This window comes from Nycticebus coucang, chromosome 5 (assembly GCF_027406575.1).
Source record: "Nycticebus coucang isolate mNycCou1 chromosome 5, mNycCou1.pri, whole genome shotgun sequence".
NCBI classification, from domain to species: domain Eukaryota; kingdom Metazoa; phylum Chordata; class Mammalia; order Primates; family Lorisidae; genus Nycticebus; species Nycticebus coucang.
In genome coordinates this window covers 18,325,979-18,352,851 of record NC_069784.1, presented here as the reverse complement: position 1 = coordinate 18,352,851, position 26,873 = coordinate 18,325,979, and the positions used below count along the sequence as shown (strand labels likewise).

At 39.9% G+C, this 26,873-nt stretch overlaps 1 protein-coding gene across 2 annotated transcripts in view; it reads right to left on the bottom strand.

Moving 5' to 3' along the window:
• Positions 1-574: 574 nt before the first annotated feature.
• The window catches only part of HS2ST1 (heparan sulfate 2-O-sulfotransferase 1), a 198,832-nt gene continuing 172,533 nt past the window's right edge, over positions 575-26,873 (bottom strand). The window contains exons 4-7 of one of the 2 annotated variants that reach the window (XM_053591901.1): positions 13,094-13,232; positions 7,337-7,434; positions 5,308-5,465; positions 575-4,370 (exon numbers count right to left, since the gene is read on the bottom strand). In XM_053591901.1, the coding sequence (XP_053447876.1) occupies positions 4,141-4,370; positions 5,308-5,465; positions 7,337-7,434; positions 13,094-13,232 (625 nt within the window). In that variant the 3' untranslated portion in view covers positions 575-4,140. The remainder of the gene's footprint in view (positions 4,371-5,307; positions 5,466-7,336; positions 7,435-13,093; positions 13,233-26,873) is intronic. The other variant, XM_053591902.1, reaches the window with a different exon arrangement.

Here is a 26,873-nt window from a genome sequence, read left to right as displayed (position 1 = left end):
ACTTGGGCTTCTGAAAGGCAAACTTCATAAAAGGTTACAGTACTGGGTGCATTTCACAACAAAAGATTCTAGGACCACAGGTGTGTCTGAGAATGACCAATGGGAAATCCAGCTAGATAATTTACGCAGATGTTCTCTATGTAAAATGTGAATAAATTAAAATGCCAGCTATGCATTTGGGAACCAACCTTTAGTTAAATTCTCTAGTGCTTTTAGAATTTTTATTTCATTTTATTAAATAAGAGAATCATTGTCTACAAACTATTTTCTTTCTAATTGTGCAAATACAATGAGCAAATCATCTGCAATATCAAAATACTGTTCATAAATCACTGATGGCACCAATAATTTTAGGGATTTTCATTAGGACATATATTGAGAAAAAGCAACAGATTTCAAATTATAGCCATTAATTGAATTAGAGTAGGAAATAAAACTAAAAATTTTAAACTCAGAAAATTTAAATTCTCTGAATTTCAATAGTTAAAATCCAATTTTCAGGAATTCAGGAACTCCAAATATGTTCAAAGTTGCAAATGCATTTGGATGATCGAAAAGTAATCCCCATGCAATATTTTTAGTGTTGCTATCACATATATTTGAGTGATATTTTACATATTAAAGCTGGGTAAAATAAAAATATATCTTCCTCATTACATTTTAAAACAGTCACAATAAATTATCAACATTTGCCATTTCACAGCAATTAGAAAACAGGAGTTAATACAAGTTGAACAAAAAAGGTACCTTTTCTTGTTTTAGGAAATAAACATATATATATATATGGTCACATACACATATAACATTATCTTTAAAATTCAAAGTGGTTAATTTACTTTTGTATTATAAAAGAATTATCTCCCTATGGTCAAAATACTGAAAAAGCACATAGGCTGAAAAAAGAAAACCACATTTGCCACTTTAAAAAAATACATTATTGTCTTAATGGTTCTATTTATTTAATTGATTATAAAATTAGGCATTATTAGGACTCAAGACTCCTATGTCTGTATTGGACCAAAAGGAATTAAATATACCCCTTTCTCACTCTCCAGAAAAGATACTCCTAACCCACCCTAAAAGATGATAAAATAAATGTCCCTATTCTGAACTGTTAAACTTGGAAAGAAAATATGCCTACTTGGAAGCAATATAAACCATAAAAGTTTATAAATCTGTGGGAGAGCCTGCATGAATCAGAAATCAAATCTTTGGACCTAAGTTAAGAGATATTAGAAGTTTATAAACTCTCTTATGCTACTGAAGTACAGATACAAAAGTGATTTCTCATTGAATAATGATTTGCTCATTTGTTTACATAAGTCTACAGCTGCTTTTGTTACAATGGCAGAGTTTAGTAGTTGTGACAGAGACCTTTATGGCCTGCAAAGCCTAAAATATTTACTCTCTGGCCCTTTACAGAAAATTTACTGACTGCTGATCAAGGGCACCAAGTGCTGTTCTAATTACCTAAAAGTAAGAAGATTTTAGCATGTACTCCAAGAAATAACCTGCATCCTGGGCGTTGTTTGTTAGTAGGTAAAGGTCAAACCTCACTTTAAAGTGGTGCTTTACTTTTGGGGAAGGAAATAATTTTTAGGAATGTCAATAAAAGTTATTTTAAAAAAAGGAAAGGAAAATCCAATTAAAATTATGCCTGGCTAGGTTCTCTTAATATTTTTATATTATTGAGGGAAAAGGGTGCTAAGATGATCCTGCCATTCCTTCAGGTCTCTTCTGTTTGCAAATGTTTTCTGATTAAGTTTCCCTCCTCCCCTCCCACGCAATGAATAACCTTTACGGCAACCTGCCTAAAATGCTAAGTTTGAAGAAGCCTTGTTCAGAAATATTTACTTACACTAAACGTATCAAAGATTATTCCTTTTTTTTTTTGCAGTTTTTGGCCGGGGCTGGGCTTGAACCTGCCACCTAGAGCATATGGGGCCAGAGCCCTACTCCTTTGAGCCACAAGTGCTACTCTCAAAGATTATTCTTTTATAAAATATTTCTAAAATTCTTTATCTCTATTACTCCAAGAAGTGAAAAAAGTAAAGAATGCACAGGGAAATTAAATTCTGCAAAACATACCTTAAAAAATGATACGTATAAAATAGCAACTATTTCCGAATAGCAATATAAAATAAAAACAGATAGATCTTTCAAATTTGAAGAGTAACGTTTCCCTCACTCCTCACAGCTAACAAAAGTCTACAGTATTTCCAAAAGGGAACCTCCATAACTCAAGCAGCTGCTCATGAAGGTTTAAGAGTTCACAGGTGTTTCATATTTCAATAATTGTTGAAACATGGACGATAAAACACTGAGAAGATATTTATCAAACATGAATTTATATCAAGATTAATTTTTTCAACCAGCTTACAAGCGGACATTTCCCTTTGTTAAAAAATGAATGATATGAAACTATATGTTAAAGATGTTTCTATAATAATACCTTACATTTATATAGCGCTTTACAATTTTCAAAGTGCTTTCACATGCCATCTCATTTAATCCTCACAACAGCCCTGTGAGGTAGGTACAGCAGGTTTTATTATCCTCATTTCAAGATGAGGAAATTGAGGCAAAGAGAGGTTAAGTGACTTGCCCAGGATCACACAGCTGGTTAAGTGGCAGAGCTGGGACCTGAAATCAAGTTTTTTGACTCCTTTCCCAGTACTCTTTCCACTATAACTACTGCCTCCAGTTGTGAACATGAACTGTATCAAAATCGAAAGCTTACTGAAGTTCATTTCAGTGATATCTTTTTTTTTTTTTCTTTTTTTTGTAGAGACAGAGTCTCACTTTATGGCCCTCGGTAGAGTGCCGTGGCCTCACACAGCTCACAGCAACCTCCAACTCCTGGGCTTAAGCGATTCTCTTGCCTCAGCCTCCCAAGCAGCTGGGACTACAGGCGCCCGCCACAACGCCCGGCTATTTTTTTGTTGCAGTTTGACCTGCACCCTCGGTATATGGGGCCGGCACCTTACCGACTAAGCCACAGGCGCCGCCCCCATTTTAGTGATATCTTAACAGGAAAGTTAAATGAGAAATACAAGAACAGTAGGTCAGATGGTTTTACTTGACATAATAAAATTGGTGCAAAACTACTTTTGTCTAATTATTTGTAACCTTTTGGTCCAAATACATAAAATATGCAATATTTACAGCATTTTCCTGTTTATTTTTTCTTTTTTTTTTTTATAAATGCAATGCTTTAAAACACATTATAAAGCACCGTAGTAAAAATAGTCTACAGGTAAAAGTACAGAAGAAGTAGGAAAATCCTACCCATACCACAGCTCACTAATGGAGTCATAATATGGAGTCACCAATATTTCAGTTTATAGCTTTACAAATAACGTATGGAGAAACAAACATTAGCTTACTTTTTTGATATTAATGTGTGGAAGTCTTAACTGAAACTTCAGATGATCTTAACATTCTTTGAAGTATTTTCCCAATATTACATACTGGGGAGAAAGGAATGAGAAATAACGCTTTGACACTTTATCTTTTTACAGTACTAATCATGGTTTAAACTGGGTTTTTAACACTAATGATTATTTTTAAAAAATCACCTACATAAATATGGGCAAATCCAACTACAGCAGAAACATTTCTCAGCAAACATGATAAAACATTCCAATAAATTTCATGAGACATGATTCACAAAACAAAGCACACACTGCCAAACAGTTATTAACACTATTCAGTAGAGGTGTATAGCCCAAACCTTTGGTGAAGGCAGAAGTGGACAAATGGATTCATCTTCATTCATGGTTAGTTGAAAAAATGCTTTATCCAAAACAAAAGTATCAGAACCTTTTCTGAAATTGTATTTTGCCTTTTGATTAGACCTGCCATGTGTTTATCTTAGGTGATGTGTGTTGTTTTTCCAGGCAGGAGTTTACACAACTCTTACCAAAATTTAGCCAGAAACAAGAAAAATGCCTGAAAATTGAACTTCTTAGAACACTGACATTATCAGTCAGTATCTACTATCTTAACATTATTGTTTCCTAATTCAGCTCAATACAAACTGTCATATATATCTATCAGCAATACAGGTTGTGGAGCTGAAAACAAAGATGAAGATAGGGTCAATGTTTTAGTTTGAGAATCTAATAATCACATTTATACTCAGTTTGATTTAGGGTAAATCTTTTCATAGAAAAAGTTTTGTGCAAGGATGTAGAGGTCTCCATCTTTTTCTCGAACAGCATGGGCTCTGATGAATTGGAACTGTTCCAGTGCAAATTCATAGAACTCATTCTCCATTTTCCAAATGTCAGACTGCTGTAGTTTTGCAATGGTTTGTTTAGTGGGGAGTTTCTTCTCTGTGGTTTTCCTAAGATGAGATTTCTTTCCTACTTACAAAGGAAAAAAGCAAAGGTAAATAATTCTTGGAGAAACACACAAAAGACCAATTTCTCTTTATTTGAAAAGACGGCTTAAGTTAATATGATACATTTAAGTAACATAATTGTCTTGTATTAATATAATTCGGGCAAAAATGGAGCCCTTGAATTTGATTTAGTCCTTTAAAATGTAAATCAACCTGTTAAAGACTTAACAAAATGTCAAGTAGTAAATATAAGAAATGCCACTCAGTAAAGTGTAGGCTATTGCCTCATACACTATACTCCCAAGTCCCTGATGCTAAGACTAGTTTATGTGTTTAAAATTGATAAAATAACTATGGCCAAACAATTCTCATAACCTACACGTATTCTCTAAAATTATGTATTAGAAGCTCGGGCATATGTACACATACTCTAGAAAGAGTTCCTATGATTGCATCTTATCAAACAGCAGGAAAAAAAATCATAGTTAAACTAGCATGGTCACTTTTGGAAATGTAATACTCCAAAAGCTGCTAACGCACCCTTTCATGCATATTATAACAGACATGACACGTGATGACGGCATTAGTGGGATTCACCTCTACTTTAAAAATAGCAGTAGGCAGGAGTAATATTTAGGCCTAATGTTTTGTGTATCTGCCATTACTGAATATTACCTATTTCTAAGACTGGTTCTACAGTTCATACCTATCACTCCATTATTCCTATAATACCTTCTACTTTTCACCTAATACATATTTATTCATTCAAAAAATATTTAATGAACACTACTTTTGTGACAGGCACTGTTTTGTATTGAAAATGAGCAGAAACATAATATTAGCTGTCTATCTGGAGCTATTTGTTGTATTTCACTATAGAACTTCAAATCACGTATGTTTTACAAATTCCAAACAAACCAAAAAATTAAAGACAGCTTTAAAAGAAACCTTTCATTTAATACCTGTACGATAGAGTTCTGTAGCACCCCTGAAAAACCGGGGCAAAGCTGCCTCCAATAACATGATAAAATCTTCAAGCTCTTCCGTAACTCCCACCAGAAAATATTCATTGATTAGGTTATATTTGGCTTGATCCATAGCCCACCTGCTTCCCACATTCCTGAAACCAAAGGAAAGGAATTTTTAAAAACCTAGTGTGAAATCTGCTAAATATTTTTGATGCCTTTGACATTGTATATCATGGAGCAAATAGGTAAGCACATGTATATCCAAAGGCTTAATGCCTTTTCATTGATGTCCTCTGGGAAGCACACCTGTTTTTAATAACCTCTGCTCCCGTCTCCAGTTTCTCAACTCTGCAGCGCTAATTCAGAGCTTACTACAAGAATCTTAATAGGAACAAAGTTTAGTTTGAGGACACTGGAAAAAAAAAAAAAAAAAAATATATATATATATACACACACACACAAGCCTCATATATTCCTCCTCCGTGGTTCAGTGTGGATGTGTTTAATTTATTTTAACTACTGTAACTAAACTTTGTTCATTTTAAGAGCTCTTTAGCAAGGTATAAACAATTTGTTTAATGCTTATCTTCATTTGTGAATTTAGGGTTTTTTTTTTTTTTGTAAGGCTATCATTTTTCTGAAATTTCTGAGGAACAGAAAATTGATAAGAAATAGTTCTGCTAATGAATGTTTTATTTTATTTTATTGTTTATATTTTCAGTTAATACTACCAATAGAGGTTTTAGCACTAACATTTCTTGATCCTAACTCCAGCTTTGCCTTTAAGTAGCAGTGAGATCTTGGGCTGGTGGCTTCAGCTTTCTAGATTTTGTTTTCTTGGCTATTAAAAAGGGAGGAGAGCAATGATTAGTTGATTTTTAAGGTTTCTCTCCTTTCCGTGAGTCTATGAAGCATACTACAGAAGTTCAATTAAAATATCCTCAAAAATGCCCAATAGTGCAATATTCATTATTGTTCTAAGGAGGAGACTGGCAACTCTTTTCTATAAAGGGCTAGAAAGTAAACATCTTAGATTTTGTAGACTATATGGTTTAGGTCGCAATCACTCAACTCTGCTATGGCAGCATGAAAACAGCTATAGGCAATAAGTAAAAAAATGTATGTGGCTGTGTTCCAATAAAACTTTATTTGTAAAAACAGGCCAAATTTGCTGTAGTTTATAGTTTGCCAATCCCTGCCTAAGCAAATGGCTAAAAATTGAGAAGACATTTGTCCCACACTTCCAATTCTTCTTGTACTACTATGTTTTATAAGGTTTTAATACTATCTATTGAAAAGGAACTTAAACTTCACAGTAATCTAATAATATATCTCAAATAATGAAAATATTGCTTGCATTTCTCATTATGGTTTCAAGGAAGGAACCAACTTTAAATGTGTTCCTTCTCCCTCCCCCCACTCTTCCTATTAAAGTGATTGACTTGAACAAATAAATATGTACTACAGAAATATATTATTTCCCCAGAATGTATATCAAGTTTTTGGCTTTTAAAAATATAATTATTTTTGAAAATGGAAAACTTGACACATTCTAAGAAAATAAGTTCTTTATTAAAGATGAAATATATTTATTTTCCACCTCATGTTTATTAGCAAACTAAACCACAACCATAACCGTGGCTTTTCTTAAAGTCAAATCAGTTTAATAGTAAAACTAGGTGAATAATTTACCTACTAAGCCTTTTCTTGATTTAACACAAAAGTGTAAAAGAGTAGACTCAATATAAAATAAGGTTTATGAGCACTGGAGTCCAATTAAGAGATCTGCTGGAATACAACAAAACATACCACCACGAACAAACAAATTTAAAAACCAGCACCTGAGAAAACAAGGATATTATATATGAGGAATCTTTTAAGTACATTTAAAGGTAACCCCCAAACTAAATATTACTTAATTATATGTTAGTCTTTCACTGATTTCCCTCTACCTACCCGTTGTGAAATAGATTCTGGAGAGAATAAGTAAGATAATCAAAGTAAGCCAACTTTATCTCCCTACCAGCATTCGGAGCTATGGCCACAGAAGAATGGGATTTGAAGCCAGAGCTTCTCTGGAGCACAGTCTGAGCCGCCCTCAGCTACACATTCATCAAAGGTCTGGAGCAAAGACAAAGCAGGATAGGTAAACCATAAGTCCAAGTCTCACCTATCAAAATACTAATGTGGTAAGTTATTAAATAAATGGGCAGAAATAGGGGAAACGAGACAGTAAAATGAAAGGGATAGGCAGGTTCCACTTGAGATACTGAAGAAAATTAAACATGAGTTTCTCTCACAACTTTGTTTTACGCTCATGTTGTAAGAATCACTTTGCCATATGAATGGAAACTCCTTTAGACAATAATTTGTCCTCTGAAAGTAAGTAGTGGTTTATGTTCAATTTCTGTATTTACATTTTTTTACCAAAGGAAATTATCTATTTGCGAAGATATAACAGATACCAGAAAACAAACTTGGGAGGTCTGGTTGTTGCAGCGAGCCATCTACAAACATGGCTTGTTATTGTACTTCTGCAAAAAGCAGAAAGAGTACTATTCATCCTCAGTGCCAAAGCAAGTTTCCTGAACCAGGATTAACCCTGTTTTAAGTTCTTTAAGGTCTCCAGGCTTCACTTTTTTAATCTATACAATTAAAATAAATGCTGAAGGCCCTTGCAACCAAAGATCTATGAAGACAGGCCCAAAATATCCTTAAACCTGGCTATATAGGTGGAGCTAAACTGAGTCATTCTCTTTATTCTGGCAACAGTTTTGTGTTCGTATCCTCATGTGAAAAGTGAGGATATAATCTTACTTTGAGGAATATATCATGAGTGTAAAAGAATCTGCCACAATAACTGATCGTAAGCATTCAATAAATGGCATGTCTTTATGTCTGTCTCTCTCTCCCCCCACCTCTCCTCCCTCACAGTCAATATAATGTTCTGTTGATTCCTGTTCTCCTTGACCTTCATAGCATTTGGGCACACCCTCTTCCTTCTGAAAATTCTCCTAATCTCTCTGCCATTAATACATTCTTTGTATTTCTTTGACCATTTCCCTTTTGGGTTTTTTGTCAGTTCTCTTTACCTTTCTGAATACACTACTATCATCTCCTTTGCAGGCATATTCTGGTCCTTCTACCAAGCATGCCAATTCATCTCAACTATCTTCTCTTGGCCTCCCTCCCTTCCTTAGTCTACTTATTCACACTTTCATGACTTAATAATTTCTAGGCAAAAGACTTTAAAATATGTGCCCCCAACCTATCACTTCTCAGCTATCTTCTAATATCTACTGTACATTTTTATTTGAATTTCCAGAGTTACTTTATATTCAATATTTCTGGCAATAGTATTATATTGTCCCTGTAACTCACACGCAAGACCTCAGAACATTTATTCATCTTTCTTCTCCCTGACCTCGTATCTTTGAGATCATGCCTTTCTAATCCATCTTTTCCTTTGTAAATCTTACTTCCATCAGGATCTCACTATTCCTTGCCTTGATTCTTACAATAGCTTCCTCATTGGGCTCCTTTCCCACTTCTTCGAATCTGTCCTGCACAGTTACTAGATTAAGCAGTCTAGTGACTAGTCTAAGCAGTCACTTCTAACATAAAAATTTAAAAAAAATCCTGGCTTTCAGGAATGCTTCATAATCTTACCACAATGTGCCCATCAGCCTCATGTCTCTGTATGTAACTTTTACCTTTACCAGAATAATCTTTTTTAATTTCTCAGGCATGCCAATGCATACTCCTAATCTATATATCACAGCTGACTACATTTAATCCCTCTAAAAGTGCCTTCCCTCTACTATCATGAAGACTATCTTTCCAGTGACTACTCTGGCCTAAAGTCACTCTTATTTTCTTTCAAGTCATAGCAGTTAATGACACATTGCCTTGTAAGAGCCAGCTCTTAGGATCCGGCTTAGGATATCAGGACAGATAAGACTGATCAATCTGTCTATCCATCCTTATTTACATTAATTTGTTCCAGGTGCTTTTTAACATAAGTATTATGTTCTCTCTCCCCAACTACATTAAATCTTCTTGGAGGGATCATGGAATATGCATTTGTGTCCAATAACACACAGCATGGTGCTATTTAAACTGAAGAATGAGTATTTGTAAATGGCTAGTGAAAAGACTGTATTTTGGGAGTTACAGCAGTATTAAAAGTACGGTCCCACTGAGATGAAGACACAGGCAATAACATTTTTTCATGAGGCATTTGACAGTCATTCCTTCAGTATTCTTCCAAATTCTCTTATTGTGTTATGTGTGTAATTTTTAATTGAAAACACCTCAGCGTACACTTAAGACTCAATAAACCCCATTCCAGTGGCCATTACATTACATTTGAATTTATCTAGATGGTCTGGCTTAGATTTACTAGCCTAAGACATTTTCCAAAAAGTGGTTTCATTACCATTTATGCCAACTTGTCTCTCATAAAAGAAGAAAAACCTTACCTAGTGTCTAGCTCTACCATATCCTAAACTATAGCTACTCAAACTTAGGTATTTGGTAATATTTTCTCAAAATGATAAATTGTGCCTTTCACTTGAAAGAAAATAACCAAGCATTGACAGTTTTGTGGTTCTCACTGTGCGCTGTTCTGACCCCCAAATGACATTTAGCAATGTCTGGAGACATTTTTGGTTTTCACAACCGAGGTGTGGAGGATGCTACCAGGCTGAGGTCAAAGATGCTGAAAAACACCCTGCAATGAACAGGCAGTCCTCCACGGCGAAAAATTATCTGGCCCCAAACAAACAACAGCATTGAGGTTGAGAATCCCATGGTAGGCAATGATAAGATAAAAGTTAAGCTTTCAAGCAACAAACAAAATTTTTAAAAACCTGTACCTGTTACCATAAACTTGGCTGTTTCTCAATACTTAAAAGATTTTTCTAATGAGATCGGGGTGATATTAACGAATATAAATTTTTCATATTGTATAATGTATGTTAACATTTGAAAAGTCCACATAACTCAGTGAACCAGTATGTTTCAAATGATCAATCCATGATGTTTCAAAATTGTGTGTTGCTAAAAAATCCATTCAACAGTACAATGAGTTTAATGAAAACTCTTTCTAGTTAAAAGACATTAAGGCATTATCTGCAATAAAACAACATTGTGTAACTTTTCAGGTCTCAAAGTTTTACCAACATTTGTATCGTGAAAAATAAGCCAAACTATTAGAAATGACTAATCATCAATATGCTGTAAGACTGAAAAGGTCCACTCTATCACAAAATTAAGTAATTTTCACTTCAATAAATCAATTATTCACAAAGATGGCCTTGTTCTCACAAAAGTCAAGCAGTTCAATAGTTATTTTGCGTAAGTTACTAATGCTACATCTAACAAGGTATGTTAATATGTCTTTTAAAAGGACATTAAAAATACTCAAAACAAACCAAGCCCCGTCACAGTCAGGGTGAAGCAGGGTGAAGAACAGTTAAAGCTCCAGGATAAAACTTTCAAATACGAAAGGGAGATGAGGTGAAAATTATCAGCCTGAATTTGTCTGAGTATTGAATATGCAACTTCAAAATATCTTTCACATAAAAATGTTGAAACATGTTGTATTTCTTTCTTCCTTTTAAAAAGATATAAAGAAGGGGGCGGTGCCTGTGGCTCAGTCGGTAAGGCGCCCGCCCCATATGCCGAGGGTGGCGGGTTCAAACCCAGCCCGGGCCAAACTACAACCAAAAAATAGCCGGGCGTTGTGGCGGGCGCCTGTAGTCCCAGCTGCTCAGGAGGCTGAGGCAAGAGAATCGCTTAAGCCCAGGAGTTGAAGGTTGCTGTGAGCTGTGTGAGGCCACGGCACTCTACCGAGGGCCATAAAGTGAGACTCTGTCTCTACAAAAAAAAAAAAAGATATAAAGAAGGGTAAGACTATGGGTTCTAGAACTGGAGTGCCTGGGTTTAAATTCCAGCTCTACAGTTTACTAACTGCATGACACCGGGGAAGGTGCTTATCCTCCTGCTCTTTAAAATGAGGATGGTAACAGCAGACATCCCACAGAATTGTTGCGCGAACTACCTGAATACATGTAAATAACTTAAAATACTGCATGGTATATAATAAGCACTCAATAAATATGAACTATTATTGTTGTTCATACAGTAAGTATGAGTATTATCCAATCCCTCAAACTACAATGAATAGCAACCATAAATCCACGCTATCCTGGGTTGACAGTGACAAATGATGGATGTAGAGACCTATATGCCTGCAAATTTTTTCCTTACCAACTTACTAATACTACTTTGGTTGAAGGAAGTGACGGATACCATCATTTAATGAATAAGAATGAATGTAATAATAGGGCTAAAATGTGGGGGGGGGCCAGTAAGCTCAAATAAATTTAGAAATAAATATTAAGAAATCCTAAGTAATAGTGTTACATTAATAGAATTTATAAACTTTTACAAAATCTCCATAATGGCATATATTTTTAGAAGATTAAATAATACTAAGAGACAGGTGAACACTGAAGAAAAATGATTTGGTCAGTTATATGCGTTTGGATCAGTACCTTCTGGCCATAAAGCTGAGACTAAGGAAAGAAACTGCAATTTCTAGAAACCAGAGAAGAAGAAAACAGAACAAAAAAACATTGCCCCTTCACATGACATAGAGAGCATATCTAACCTAGAAAAAAACTGCTGGTTGTTGATTAGCATAACATACCAAGTATGTGGCATCACTACTGTGTAACACTTTAGGTGTAGAATGTGCAAAATTCACACTGTGAACCATTACTAAACACTTAACAGGTAAAGTTGGTACCATAGTAAATACTGGGGGGAAAAAAAAAGAAAGAAATGCTTCAAGAAGTTCACCACATTTTAAAGAAGATAACATGTAAAGAAATATTACAGTTTACCACAAAAATAAATGCTTGAAAACAGACTTGAATAGAGTGCTCTGGGAGCCCCGAAAGGGACCTAACTCTGCCTAGAGGCATCAAGAAAGACTTAATGAAAGAGGTAACATATAAGCTGGTTCCTAAAGATGGACCAAGACTTTTCTAGAGTAAAGGAAAGGCATTCTAAACAGCAAATAACCATGTACAAAAAAGTAAAAAGCAACAGGAATTTGGAGGCCACTGACACTTTATGTGGGTGAAGCGCTGGGTGCCGCTAAGAAAATGAGGCAGGAGAGTTAGGTCTTGGATCATGTCCAGTTCTGTCTCCTATGTCTTGGATAGTATCGTGAGCAATGAGATCCCAGTAAAGGTGTCACCAGAAAAGCAACAGATCAGTTTGGTTTCTTAGAAAAATTGCTCTTGTATCAATGAAATGAAAGAAAACCCACCCCTAAACCTGACAAAAACTTTGTTGAGCCATTATTTTCTTTGTCCAAAAAAACAGCTGCTTTAGCAAAATAGTGTCCCTAAAGTGATAACAAATATAAATTGTGATCATCAAAACTAAGAGGACCAAAGATTATACAAAAATGCATCATATTAATGGATAATTAAAATAGTACCATAAAAAATTACTAATAGGACTTTAATAAAACAAATAGCCCCAGTACAGAAATAAAGTATATTTTAAATCACAAAAAATTATGCATACAATAAGATATCAACTATATAGTTTTGCTTTTGCTCCTCTATACTTCAGGTTCTTTTCAAAATTTCCATAATAAGCAAGTAGTACCTTTATAATTGATAAAAGATTTAAAAAGCACACTGTCCAATGCAGTTCATAAATGATTATCTTTATAAAAATCTTAAAACAAAAATATTACCTTTTTGTCTCCTTGTTTTCGTCTCCTTAACCCTGGTCTATAATCATCTCCAAATCTCAGAAAGTAATAGTAAGAAACTAGCCTCTCAATAGGATCCCTTATGACATTAATATAAATTGGCTTCTTCTTCACACCAAATCTGAAATAAGATAAAGTTTAAAAGGTGAAATCAGCATTTTTATTCTGTTTAGGAGTATCCTGAAAATATATGTGTAAGTCTGAAGTATTGATCCTATATGGAAAGAAGAACATCAATTAATTTAAATATTTTGAATACATGGAGATTGGGAAGTAGTTCATGATCATATTTATGTCACAATAAAGTAAATAATAAATAAGAATTGTAAATTATGGCCGAGGATAAAGAAGGGAAAAATGAATGAAAAATAATTTTAAACTGTACTGTCAAGAACAATAATATTTTAATTTTTACACCTTTATTAGATTTTAAGTCCAAGTAAAAAATTCCTTTTGAAATTAGTACCCACATATTACTAAAAATAATTTAATATTTATATTAAATAATTTAAAGATGGACTTATACAAAAGTATTTTTATTATATTCCATATCAATCATCTGGTAATACAAAAAGATTTTCAAATCTGCATTAAATATGTAGCAATAACTTCTCGTTTCTAGCTCACCAAACTAGATAAACATTATCAATGCTATCAAGGATTAGTCAACATAATAGTGACCATTTGAACCTGCCTTCTGTTGCTGGTTTTAAAGACAAGACAGAAGTGAAAGACATTAAGTTTTCAGTGCTTTTTCTTTAGGGAATGATAAAGAGTTGAGGGAACATAGAAGACTTAACTTCAGCAGCTCTCACAGACACTAGAATTGTCCAACTGGCTCCCTGTTCTAACACTTTCCCCTGTCCCAGTCTTGAAATGTAAAGTTTTCTTGACTCTTCCTTTTCCATTATTCTTCACTTAATAAAATTACAAAGTCCTTTTGATTTTTCTCTTATAAGCTTTATCACAGACATGAACTGGCATCATCATTCTTTTTCTGTACCACTGCCCTCTTCCTCAGCTTCCTGCTTACATTAATTTAGTTGGTTTTCTTGCATCCAGCCTCTTTCTCTTTCAATCTATCTTCCATACTAATTCTCAACTGTTGTTCCTAAATCACTCTTCCTAGGATTCTTAGTAATCTGAAATAACTCTACTGATTAGTTGATATTAAACCCAAACCCCTTTGCCTGGTTTGTCTGCCTTATGTCTTAGCTATCACCTTATTGATACAACTTTTTCTTCAACTCTCTTCAAATAAGAAACAATCTACCTCTTATTATTAGGTCAGCTCCATCTATGTCCTGCCACATAGTGATACTTATTCCTTTTTCTCCTCATATGCTTTTGCTTATTCTGTCTTTCTTGAATAGAATGCCGCTCTCATTTTTCCATTCTTTCCTTTTCTATATTCATTCATATAAAAAATACTTTCTGTGTACCTAATATATGCCAGGCCATATTCTAGATACTGGGGATACAGTAATAGGAAAAATAGAACAAAATTCCTTGTCCTTCAAGAGATAACATTTTACCTGGGGGAGACAGACAATAAAATAAATAAGCAAATATGTTAGTTGGTAACAGCAAAGGAGAGAAACAATGCAGTGAAAGAATAAAATAGGCAGTGCCAGGGGAGATGAGGCAGAGTGTAATTCAAAATAGTGTATTTTGGGGAAAGCATCACTGGTGCAGATATCTGGGGGAAAGTGCTCTGGGAATATTTCCAAGTATGAAGGCCCTATAGGAGCTAAGTGTCAGGTGTTTTGAAGAACACCAAGAAAAGCAATCTGGCTGCAGAATCAGGATACTAACAGAGGCTGAGAGAAGAGAAGTGGGGGTGAGATGGAGTGAGTGAATCTCATGTGGCCCTTGTCAAGCACTATAGGCATTCATAAGCATAATGTTCATAGAGTCAGGAGGAAGGTCATTGGAAGATTTAAGCAGACAAGTATGACAATATGACTTATTTTAAAAGGCTATGACTACTGTTTTGGAATAAACAGAGGCAATAACAAAATCTATGGCCTCTCTTCGTGATGACTCGAGCACACAGTTCTACTTGCATTCGCCTGCTACGTCCTCTACCCAAGATCGACGGCAATTAGACAATTTCATGTTTAGCTTGCCTGCTAGCATTTTTCCGGAAAAGTCTTTTTAACCCAAGAGTATTATAAGTCATTTGAGTACCAATAATACATTAACATTTTCTTTCACAATTTTTTAAAAGAGGAACATGATATCACTGCAAATATACAGCACTGTCACATTAGGTATTAGAATAGAAGAAGGTCCATCAAGGCAGGGACTGCTTCCTTCTTGTTTACGGCTTTATCACTACTGCTCAATGCTGTACCCAACACATGGGTGTTAAATATTAATAGAATTAGGTTGAACAGACTGTTGTGAATGAGTGCTGACAAAAGCCTTTCTATGGAAGAGTACACTCAGTAGTGAGAATAAAGTAAGGAGGGATGAGGAACCCATAATTGTGACTTTACTTTAGTTCCCAAACTCAAAGTCTAATAATAGGAATCTATACAGGACAATGGGTTAATGATTCTCTTATTTTTTAATTTTTTGAGACAGAGTCTCACTATGTCACCCTCGGTAGAGAGCCATGGTGTCACAGCTCACAGCAACCTCCAACTCTTGGGCTTCAGTGATTCTCTTGTCTCAGCCTCCCAAGTAGCTGGGACTACAGGTGCCCGCCACAATGCCCAGTTATTTTTTGGTTATAGTTGTCATTGTTGTTTAGCTAGCCCCAGGCCGGGTTCGAACCCTCCAGCCTCAGTGTATGTGGCTGGTGCTCCTCTCACTGAGCTACAGGTGCTGAGCCAGGGTTAATGATTCTTAAAACAGACCTGTTAGTATTTGTTGGTTCCACTAATGATGATGTTATAAACAAATTACTTTTAAAGAAATTTATTTGTCTTAAAAATGTCATTCATCTACTATGTATCTATTAGAATGGCTCAAATTGTAAAGAAATTACAAAGAGGGGGTTTAATAAATACCAAATGCTGGTGAGGATGCATCGCAGCAGGAACTTGTCAACACAGCTGGTAATGAAATGACACAATCACTTAGGAAACAGGTTGGCAGTTGCTACAATGTCACTATACAATCTAGTAATCTTACTTCTAGGTTGGTACCCAAGAGAAATGAAGATGTACGTTCACACAAAATCTGTATACAAATGTTTTGGCACCTCTATTCATAATCACCAAAAGCTGTAACAACCAAACTATCTAGAAACCGGTGAATGAATAAAAAGTGTGGTACGTGCATACAATGGATACTACTCAGCAAGGAACTGACTACTGATACACGTGTAAGGACCAAGTTAACTCCATTTTGTTAAAACTAACTTCATCTTGTCCCTCAGTCCTCATTTTGTAGCTGCATACCAAAGGCATTAGGCAACCTGCTCCATCCCCCATCCTTGCCCCATAATCCACGCTCTTACACTCTTACACAACGTCTGCTCCGAGCGATTACAGCACTCTCCAGACAGCCAAGGACAAATACTACTCAGTCCCCCAAACCCCCTATCAGCTCACCTCAGCGGCTCACCTCACACCCCCTCCCTTTTTTTCCTTTCTGAACCCTTAAAACCTCCTTCCTTTTCGAGATCAGGGCTTCTCTGCTCTTCTGCTGCACCAAGAGCAGGAAGTCCAGGCTCAAGTTTGTAAATAAACAACCTCTTGCTTTTGCATCGGACTTGGTATCTGGGTGACTTATGTGGGGGATCCCGTGACTCTGGCACAACATTTGGGGGCTCGTCTGGGAAACCCCCCAAAATCACCGAGTACCTGCTCCGGAGGTGTGTGTGTGTGTGTGTGCCGGCATTTGTCTTGTCTTGTTCCATGTTGGGTCCATTTATTGAATCTGTAGTGGGGACATGGAATCCCCGATAGAGTAGAAGAGGGGATGCCCCGTGGATGGGGGACTGAGACGTGGAATCCTCAGTCCCTGGTCAAGAAGACCACAGAGAGACGATCCTTCTGGTTGAGAGACAAGGCAGGTCACGCTGTCGTCTCATTTTCAGTTTTGCCTGAGAACCCACAAGGGCAGGCTTCTGTTTTCTGGAGGAATCTTGTGTGTTATTTGTTTTGTCTGTGTTTTATTACATTTGGAGGGCGACATGGGACAGACGCAGACGACCCCCCTCTCCCTAACTTTGACTCATTTCCAGGACTTCAAAGACAAAGCCCAAGAGTACGGCTTTAATGTGTCCAGAGATAAACCTGTGATTTTTTGCAGGAATGAATGGCCAGCATACCACGTCAGATGGCCACCAGAGGGCACTTTTCATCTCCCCATTATCTTTCAGGTCAAAGATACAGTCTATCGATCTAGGACCGGGCACCTGGACCAGATCCCATATATAACTGCTTGGCAGGACCTCGTGGAGGACCTGCCATCGTGGTTAAATACCCTCCTTCCTCCATCAGGCAAGGAAGTAGCTAAACTCCAAGTCTCGAAGGAGAAAAAGGAGACGTCCCCTGAACCCACTGCCCCTCCCCTGGTCCTCCAAGGAGGAACTAATCCAGAAGTGCTCTTCCCCTCTCCCTATCAACCCTCACCTAGGAGGGGCACCTATTCCTCAGAGTCCACCAGGCAGCGAGGCCACTCCAGCCCCAGGTCCAGAGGGTAGCCACCGAAGCCCACCTCACACCCACCGTAGAGCCCTGTGCGATCCGATGGCAGACTCCACAGTGTTGCCTCTCCACGCGGCGGGACCCCTGATGGAGCGGACCCCCCCGAATCAGCTGCACCACTACTGGCCCTTCATCACAAGTGATCTCTATAACTGGAAAATGCAGAACCCTAAGTTCTCCGAAAAACCTACTGCCTTGGTTGACCTCTTAGACTCAATTCTTTTTACCCACCAGCCTACCTGGGACGAATGACACCAACTGTTACAGGTTCTTTTCACCACTGAGGAATGGAACCGCATCTTGGCTGAGGCCAGGAAGGCTGTCGAGGACGCAGACGGAAGCCCCACCACCAACCAGGCTCTCATGGATGCCGCTTTTCCTCTTACCCATCCAGATTGGGACTTTAATACGGGAACAGGTCAGGTAAGACTCCAAGTCTACCGCCAGACTCTAATGAGGGGGTCTCCATAAAGCAGCTAGAAAGCCGACTAATTTGGCCAAGGTAGGTAATGTATAGCAGGAAAAGACAGAACCCCCAGCAGCTTTCTTAGAAAGAATTATAGAGGCATTCCGCATGCATACTCCCCTAGACCTTGAAGCTGAGTAGAATAGAGCCAGCAGTTGTCATGTTCTTTGTTAATCAATCAGCTCCAGACATTAAGCTTAAGCTGCAGAGAATAGATAGACTGGGTGAGAAGTCTTTGCAGGATCTCCTAGAAGTTGCTGAAAGAGTCTACAACAACTGTGAAACCCCTGAAGAAAAGCAAATGAAAGCGGCTAAAAGACAGACCCAGGAATTAGCCAGGATCCTCCTGGCCTCCACAGCCACGACCTCGGACAAAAGAAACAGGCGGCTGCGCCAACTGGCGGCAGGAGGTAAGGAGGGCTCCCCAGGTGGGGAAAGGCTCTGCCTCCAGAAGGACCAGTGTGCCTATTGTAAGGAACATGGACACTGGGCCTGTGAGTGCCCCAAGAAACTACCTCCCAGACCTTCATGCCCCCCCTCAGTGCCAGTCTTGGAACTGAGCGAGCTCAAAGAGTAAGGGGGGTCAGGGCTCACCACCACTCTCCGAGCCCTGGGTTACTCTCAGAGTGGAGGGGACCCCAATTAATTTCCTGGTAGATACTGGAGCCCATCATTCAGTCCTGACACAGGACCATGGCCCTATGGATGCCAGGAAATCATGGGTCCAGGGGGCCATGGGCATCAAACAATGTTCATGGACTACCCGAAGAACCATAGACTTAGGTGTGGGCCGGGTATCCCACGCATTCATGGTTATCCCAGACTGCCCCTACCCTCTCCTTGGGCGAGACCTCCTGAATAAGGTAGGGGCTCATATCATCTTCAAAAACGAAGGACCCCTTGTCACAGACCAGTACGGGAGTCCCATACAAATACTCACCCTACAACTTGAAGATGAGTAGAGACTGCAACAGCAGCAGCCTGAGGGCCATGAGCTGACAGACGTCACTGTATGGTTGAAAACCTACCCACTTGCCTGGGCTAAGACTGGAGGAGCTAGCTGCCCACTGACCACCAGTAATCGTAGAGCTCAAGCCAATGGCTGAACCCGTACGAGTACGGCAGTATCCCATTTCTCAAGAAGCCCAGCAGGGCATCACGCCTCACATCCAGAGGCTTTTTAAGAGCGAGATACTAGTGCCCTGTCAATCTGCATGAACACTCCCCTGTTGCCTGTAAAAAAGCCACTGACTAATGACTATAGACCAGTCCAGGACCTAAGAGAGGTCAACAAGTGGGTACTAGACATCCACCCCACCGTCCCAAACCCTTATACACTATTAAGTGCTCTCACCCCTGATCAAGTATGGTATACTGTTCTCGACTTAAAAGATGCCTTCTTCAGCCTCCCGCTGGCCCCCCAGAGCCAGGCAATGTTCACCTTTGAGTGGAACGATGAAGAGCAAGGGATCCATGGTCAACTTAACCTGGACCTGGCTGCAGCAAGGGTTTAAGAACCTCCCCACCATCTTCGATGAAGCCCTACACGAGGACCTGAGTGAGTGCTGGCAGCAGCACCCTCACCTCTTCTACAGTATGTAGATGACATTCTGATCACAGCGGAGACAGAAGCAGAATGCCACCAAGGCACCCAGGACTTGCTGACTGCACAGGAGCTCTGGGGTACCGGGCCTCTGCCAAGAAGGCTCAGATTTGTCCAACAAACTGTGAGTTATCTGGGGTACATCCTTAAGGATGGGCAGGGGTGGCTGTCCCAGGCAAGAAAAGAAACAGTTCTGAAAATCCTCCCCCCTCGACCACACAGCGAGGGGTGCGGGAATTCCTTGGGTCAGCCAGGTTCTGCCGTCTGTGGATTCCGGAGTTTGTGGAGATAGCAAAGCCCCTCTATGAAACCACCCGGGACAGCCTGCCTTTCCAGTGGAGCGCAGAACAAGAAAGAGCCTTCCAGGCCCTGAAACGAGCTTTGTTCTTGACCCTAGCCCTAGGACTCCCAGATATTACCAAGCCCTTTCATCTGTATGTAGATGAGCACAAAAGCATAGCAAAAGGGGTGCTTGCTCAATCACTTGGTCCCTGGACCCAGCTGGTCGGTCGCCTACCTGTCAAAGAAACTAGATCCTGTAGCGGCAGGCTGGCCCCCATGCCTACGCATCATTGCAGCTACTGCACTGCTGGTTAAAGACGCAGCTAAATTAACTTTAGGGCAGGAGCTGTTGATCACGACCCCTCATGCCGTTGAGGGAGTCCTCAAACAGCCACCGGATCGGTGGGTTAGCAATGCTTGACTCGCCCACTACCAGGGCCTTCTGCTGAACCCTCCATGAATCCAATTCCTGCCAAAGATCTCTCTCAATCCAGTGACCCTACTGTATTGACATCCTAGCCCAGGTTCACAGCGTACGCCAGGACCTTACGGACTAGCCTCTCCCTGACGCAGAGGCCACCTGGTACACAGATGGGAGCAGCTTCATACAAGACGGATGCAGGTACGCGGGAGTGGCAGTAGTGTCTGAGACCGAGACTGTATGGGCAGAGCCCCTCCCAGCTGGGACTTCAGCTCAAAAGGCTGAGCTCATAGCTCTAACACAAGCCATGACCCTGGGGAAAGGTCTAAGACTTAACATCTATACCAATAGCTGATATGCCTTCGCCGCTGCCCACATACACGAGGCAATTTACCAGAAGAGAGGACTCCTTATGGTGGAGGGAGAGACTATCAAAAATAAAAATGAAATACTTAACCTCCTAAAAGCCTTATGGCTTCCCCAGAAACTAGCCATCATTCATTGCCCTGGCCATCAGCAGGGTGATTCCCCTGTAGCCAGAGGCAACAGGTGGGCCGACCAGGTCGCCAGGACTATAGCCACCTCAGCTATCCAAGAGCTTCCTATTACTACATTGCCAGACCCTGGACCCCCAACACTTCCACAATCCCCGGAGTATACTCCAGAGGACCTAAAATGGATAGAGCAGATCCCACAAGCCCACTCCCCCGAGAAGTACAACGGATGGTACGTCACCTGTGATGGCAAAGCACTTGTGCCAGCAAAACTAGGACAGGAAATCCTCCATAGGATCTATTCATCCACCCACCTAGGCTCATGCAAAATGAAAGACTTGCTGCGCCACGCCAAAATCAAAATACAAAACCTGATTACTAAAATTGACGAAGTCATAGCTTCATGCAAAGTATGTATTGTGACTAACAGTGTATCTAGCTCCCACAATCCAGGGTCCAGAGAGCGTGGGACAGAGCCAGGTACATACTGGGAAGTGGACTTTACTGAAGTTAAGCCAGGTAAGTATGGATACGATTATCTCCTTGTTTTCGTAGATACATTCTCAGGATGGGTAGAAGCATTTCTGACCAAAAATGAGACTGCGCAGGTAGTAGCAAAGAAAATACTAGAAGATATAATGCCTAGGTATGGAATTCCTAACCAGATAGGATCAGATAATGGCCCAGCTTTTACTTCTCAGTGTAGAGTCTAGCAGAAGCCTTGGGGACTAACTGGAAATTGCATTGTGCCTATCGACCCCAAAGTTCAGGGCAGGTAGAGTGGATGAACCGCACCCTAAAACAGACCCTGACTAAAGTAATCATGGAGACTGGCGGTGACTGGGTGTCTCTCCTCCCCTTTGCCCTGTACAGGGTGTGAAACTCACCCTACCCTTTTAGGAAAAACTCCTTATGAAATTCTCTTTGGAAGGCAACCCCCTATAGTCCCTAAGTTGCATTACAATGCCCTCACTTCAAAGGGCCCCCGGATTTACGCTTGAAAAGATTATGCAGTAACTTTACATTTCTATCAAAAGGCACAATGAGCTGATTGGGAGAGACTTATAGCCCTCTACAGCTCAGGACCTGTCCCTGAACCACACACTTTCCGGCCTGGAGACTGGGTGTACGTGAAATGTCACCGACAAGAAATGCTGGAGCCCCGGTGGAAAGGCCCATACACCATGGTCCTCGTTACTCCCACTGTACTCAAGGTTGACGGCATCACCTCCTGGATATATCACACATACGTTCACCTAGCCGACCCGTTCGCCATCAAAGAAGACTCCACCCCCCAGTGGAAACTCCAATGGGACCCTGATAACGCACTGAAGCTGAAACTGCAGAAATGCCAGGATCCCTGATGCCACCGTATGTGTACCACTTACTAACTTATTCTGCCTTGCTGATTATACCCCTCACTGCCAACCCTCATCACCCCGTTAAGATAACATGGCTAGTTACTGATGCTAGCACAGGAACGGTGCTCAACTCCAGGTGCTCTGGAGTTCACCCTAAGGGTACTTGGTTCCCGGAGCTCTTATATAATCTGGTAGGGATTAGACCCTGCCCCTCAGGATGGCAGTCATATTGGTCCGAAAATACCCTAACCAGGTACTTTTATGTCTGCCCCGGTCACCTTCCTAATAAGTGTGGAGGAGCAAGTTCATATTTCTGTAACTCATGGAACTGTGTTTCCACCGGGCAATTATGGTGGAACCCCCCCGAGATAAGGAGACTTGATCCAAGTAAAAAGGAAGGGTGTTTGGAGAGGGCACTCCTGTGCAGGAGGCCCCAAACCTGACACAGTCAGTATCATCTTTACGGAGAAAGGAAAGCGAATGCTAGATTGGGAACTCGGCAAATGGTGGGGCGTGAGACTGTACAATGTGCACGGCGCAGACCGGGTAATGTTTTCCAACTCAAAATCTTATACACCCCTGTTAATAATAAGCCTGCTGCAGTGGGCCCTACTATAGTGCTTAAGCCTCTCCCTGTAGTCACCCCTAAGCTCTGTGACTCCCCTGACTCCCAGACCAAGCATTCAGTACCCAAAGTCTGACTCTAAACCCCACACTTGTGCCTACCATAGATCCCGATCCACTTTAGAAATTGGTCATTGCTACATACCAAGTCTTAAATACTTCCAGACCAGACCTTACTAAGTCCTGTTGGTTATGTGTAGAGGCCAGACCCCCATACTATGAAGGAATTGCCCTAATAAGCAAACCTAAAATCAGCTCCCAGGCTAGCAACTACCGTTGGCAACAGTCTAAACCCCGAGTCACCCTACAGTCCATTACAGGACAAGGAACCTGTATAGGTCCGACACCCCCCCCCCCCAATACCAACATCTATATAATCAAACTCTCACCTGGGATAGGACTAGATATATAATTCCCACCAACAATTCCTGGTGGGCTTGCTCAACAGGGCTCACCCCATGTCTACAAGGGGCAGTCCTTGATTTAGCCCAGGGCTTTTGTGTCTTAGTGCAGCTCATCCCCAAGCTAATCTATCACTCAGAAGAAGACTTATATCAGGCATACGAGTCAGCTGCAGGCACACTTACAACAACCAAGAGAGAACCAGTCACAGCAATAACTCTAGCCATGTTCATGGGACTGGGTATAGCAGGAGCAGGCTCAGGAATCTCCTCCTTAGTCCTACAAGACAAGAACTACGGAGCTCTGCATGCTGCAATAGACTTAGACATAGAAAGAATAGAAAACTCCATTTCCCACCTTCAAGAGTCCCTAAATTCCCTCTCTGAAGTAGTACTCCAAAATAGGTGAGGGCTAGACTTACTGTTCCTTCAGCAAGGTGGATTATGCGCAGCCCTAGGAGAAGAATGCTGTTTTTATACTGACCACTCAGGAGCAGTCAAACAGTCCATGGAGTTAGTGAGAGAAGGTTTCCGCAAAAGAAAACTTGAGCGGGAGCAGTCTCAGAGCTTGTATGAATCTTTGTTCAGCAAGTCACCCTGGCTCACAACTTTAATTTCAACCATAGCGGGCCCACTTGTAATCCTATTACTGCTATTAACTTTCAACCCCTGCATAATTAATAAATTACTGGCTTTCATCCGAGCTAGAATTAATACTGTTCAATTAATGGTCTTATGGGCACAGTATACCCCCCTCAGCACTGAACGCACCAGCAATGGCACAGAACTAAGGCTCATAAAACGCACTGAAGACCCATGATTGGCTCTTCTAGGCACAAGAAAAGGGGGGAATGTAAGAACCAAGTTAACTCCATTTTGTTAAAACTAACTTTATCTTGTCCCTTCATTTTATAGCTGCATACCAAAGGGATTAGGCAACCTGCTCCCTCCCCCACCCCGGTCCTTGCCCCAAGGCCCCAAGATCCCAGCGATAACAGCACTCTCCAGACAGCCAAGGACAAATACTGCTCAGTCCCCCAAATCCCCTATCAGCTCACCTCACACCCCCTCCCTTTTTTTCCTTTCTGTACCCTTAAAACCTCCCTCCTTTTCAAGATCAGGGCTTCTCTGCTCTCCTGCTGCACCAGGAGCACGAAGCCCAGGCTCAAGTTTGTAAATAAACAACCTCTTGCTTTTGCATCAGACTTGGTCTCCGGGTGATTTATGCGGGGTATCCCATGACTAGGGCACAACACACGCATCCAACTGGATGAATGTCAAAAGCATCACGTTAAGTGAAAGAAACAGACCCAAAAGACTAGGTGACCGGTAAGATACAGGTGGTCATGAAAATAGTTGTCTGAGGTGACTGTGAAGTTTCTTGCTTGGGTGCCATGACAGATAAAAATGTTAGAGTCTTGTGCAATGAGAGTTTAACTAAGAGTTCAGAATAAGAAGGACCAACAGAGATTCTGACAGGAAGAAGAAAATACCAGTTAAGACAATATGGTAACTGAAAAAAGAGAAAAATTCAAAAGAACCATAACACGGCTCTGTGTGAGGCATAGAACTCAGCGCTTCAAATACATTATTGTATTTAATCCTCACTACCACTCCCAGAAATAATAAATTATCCTCATTTTACAAATGGAGAAACAAACTCAAAGATCTGAAGTAATGTGGGTCAGATAATGGAACTGGCAAGGAATCCAAGGGGATTTAATGGTAGATCTGAGATTGCTCCTCACCAAGCTAAAGGATCACTGCCATAGAAAGAGCAAGTAAAATGAGGTCAATAAAAAGAGAACTCGTGCATATTGCTCATAATAATTAAAATAATTTTTTGAGACAGGGTCTTGCTCTGTCACCAAGGCTGTGCAGTGGCATAGTGTTAGCTCACTGAAACCTCCTACCCCTGGGCTCTAGTGATCCTCCCACTTCACCTATACCTGGGACTACAGGAGAGTACCACACCATCAACCTGGGTAGAGTGCTGTGGTGTCATCATAGCTCACAGCAACCTCAGACTCTTGGGCTCAAGTGAGCCTCCTGCTTCATCCTCCCAAGTGGCTGGGATTACATAATGCATGGCTAGTTTTTCTATTTTTAGTAGAGACAGGGTCTTGCTCTTGCTCAGGTTGATCTCAAACTTCTAAGCTCAAGTAATCTATCTACCTCAGCCTCCCAAAGCAGTAGGATTACAGGCATGAGCCACTGTGCCTGGCCCACACTGACTAATTAATTTTATTTTTTTGAGATTGGGCCTTGCTATGTTGCCCATTTTGGTTTCTCACTCCTAGCCTCAAGCAATCCTCCTACCTGGTACCACTGTACCTGCACACTAATTAAAATAATTTTTAAAGTTTCTACACTATTGTGATATATTTGTTAAAAGTCGTGGAAAATGGGGCAAGTTTCCCCTGGTTCAGCAGAGAAGTATTAGGTAAAAAGAACAATGTCACACGAATCTATAAACTAACAAATTCTACTTAAGCCTAAAATACTGTCACTTTACCCCCCTAGAATATTTCAGACCTAGTGAAGTATTTAGTTATTTGTTTCTTGTTCTGATGTATCTGCTTCTTTAATAATTCAGCTCACTTATTCTGAAAATAGTAACAGAGATAATATGGAAAAATTAAAATGACAGCAATAAAAATTCATTTTCATTTCTGGAAACAACTACAAAGGCATACACCTGATGTGTACCTGAATAAAACAGTTATATCAAAAGTAATTTTCAAATATCGTTCTAAGACAGATGCTGACCTGTGACACTGAAGTAGCTAGATCATAAAAAAAATTTCAGCTCCAATATACCATTACAAGTTTTCTTTTAGCTAATCATTCATTATGAAATGAAACGTTTATTTTTTTTTTATTTTTTTGAGACAGAGGCTCATTTTGTCACCCTTGATAGAGTGCCATGGCATCATAGCTCACAGCAATCTCAAACTCTTGGTCTTAAGCGAGTCTCAGCCTTCCAAGTAGCTAGGACTACAGGCGCCCACCACAGACTTAGAGATGAAGTCTCACTCTGGCTTGGGCTAGTCCCAAACCTGTGAGTTCAGGCAATCCACCCGCCTCAGCCTTCCAAGTGCTGGGACTGTAGGCATGATCCACGGTGCCCAGCCAAGGGAAATATTTATTACTGAAAAAGAATTTCTAAAAGATATGTTCTAATGCTTTTCTAGAGTTTGAAGAAAATCAAAGTGAGGTAATAGGTACCACTGAAAAATGAATAATATAAATTTAAAGGTGGGAGGTAATCTGTAATATTTTCACAGCTCATAATAAAACACAATAAACTGATTATAGAAAAAAAGGGTGCAGTAAACTCATTAAGATCATGATCTGCTTTGTATTTCCTCCACACTAGGATATTTTGAAGATGTTCCACCAAAACAATTTTAAACTAGAAAGTTTCTGAATTTATGACATTGATT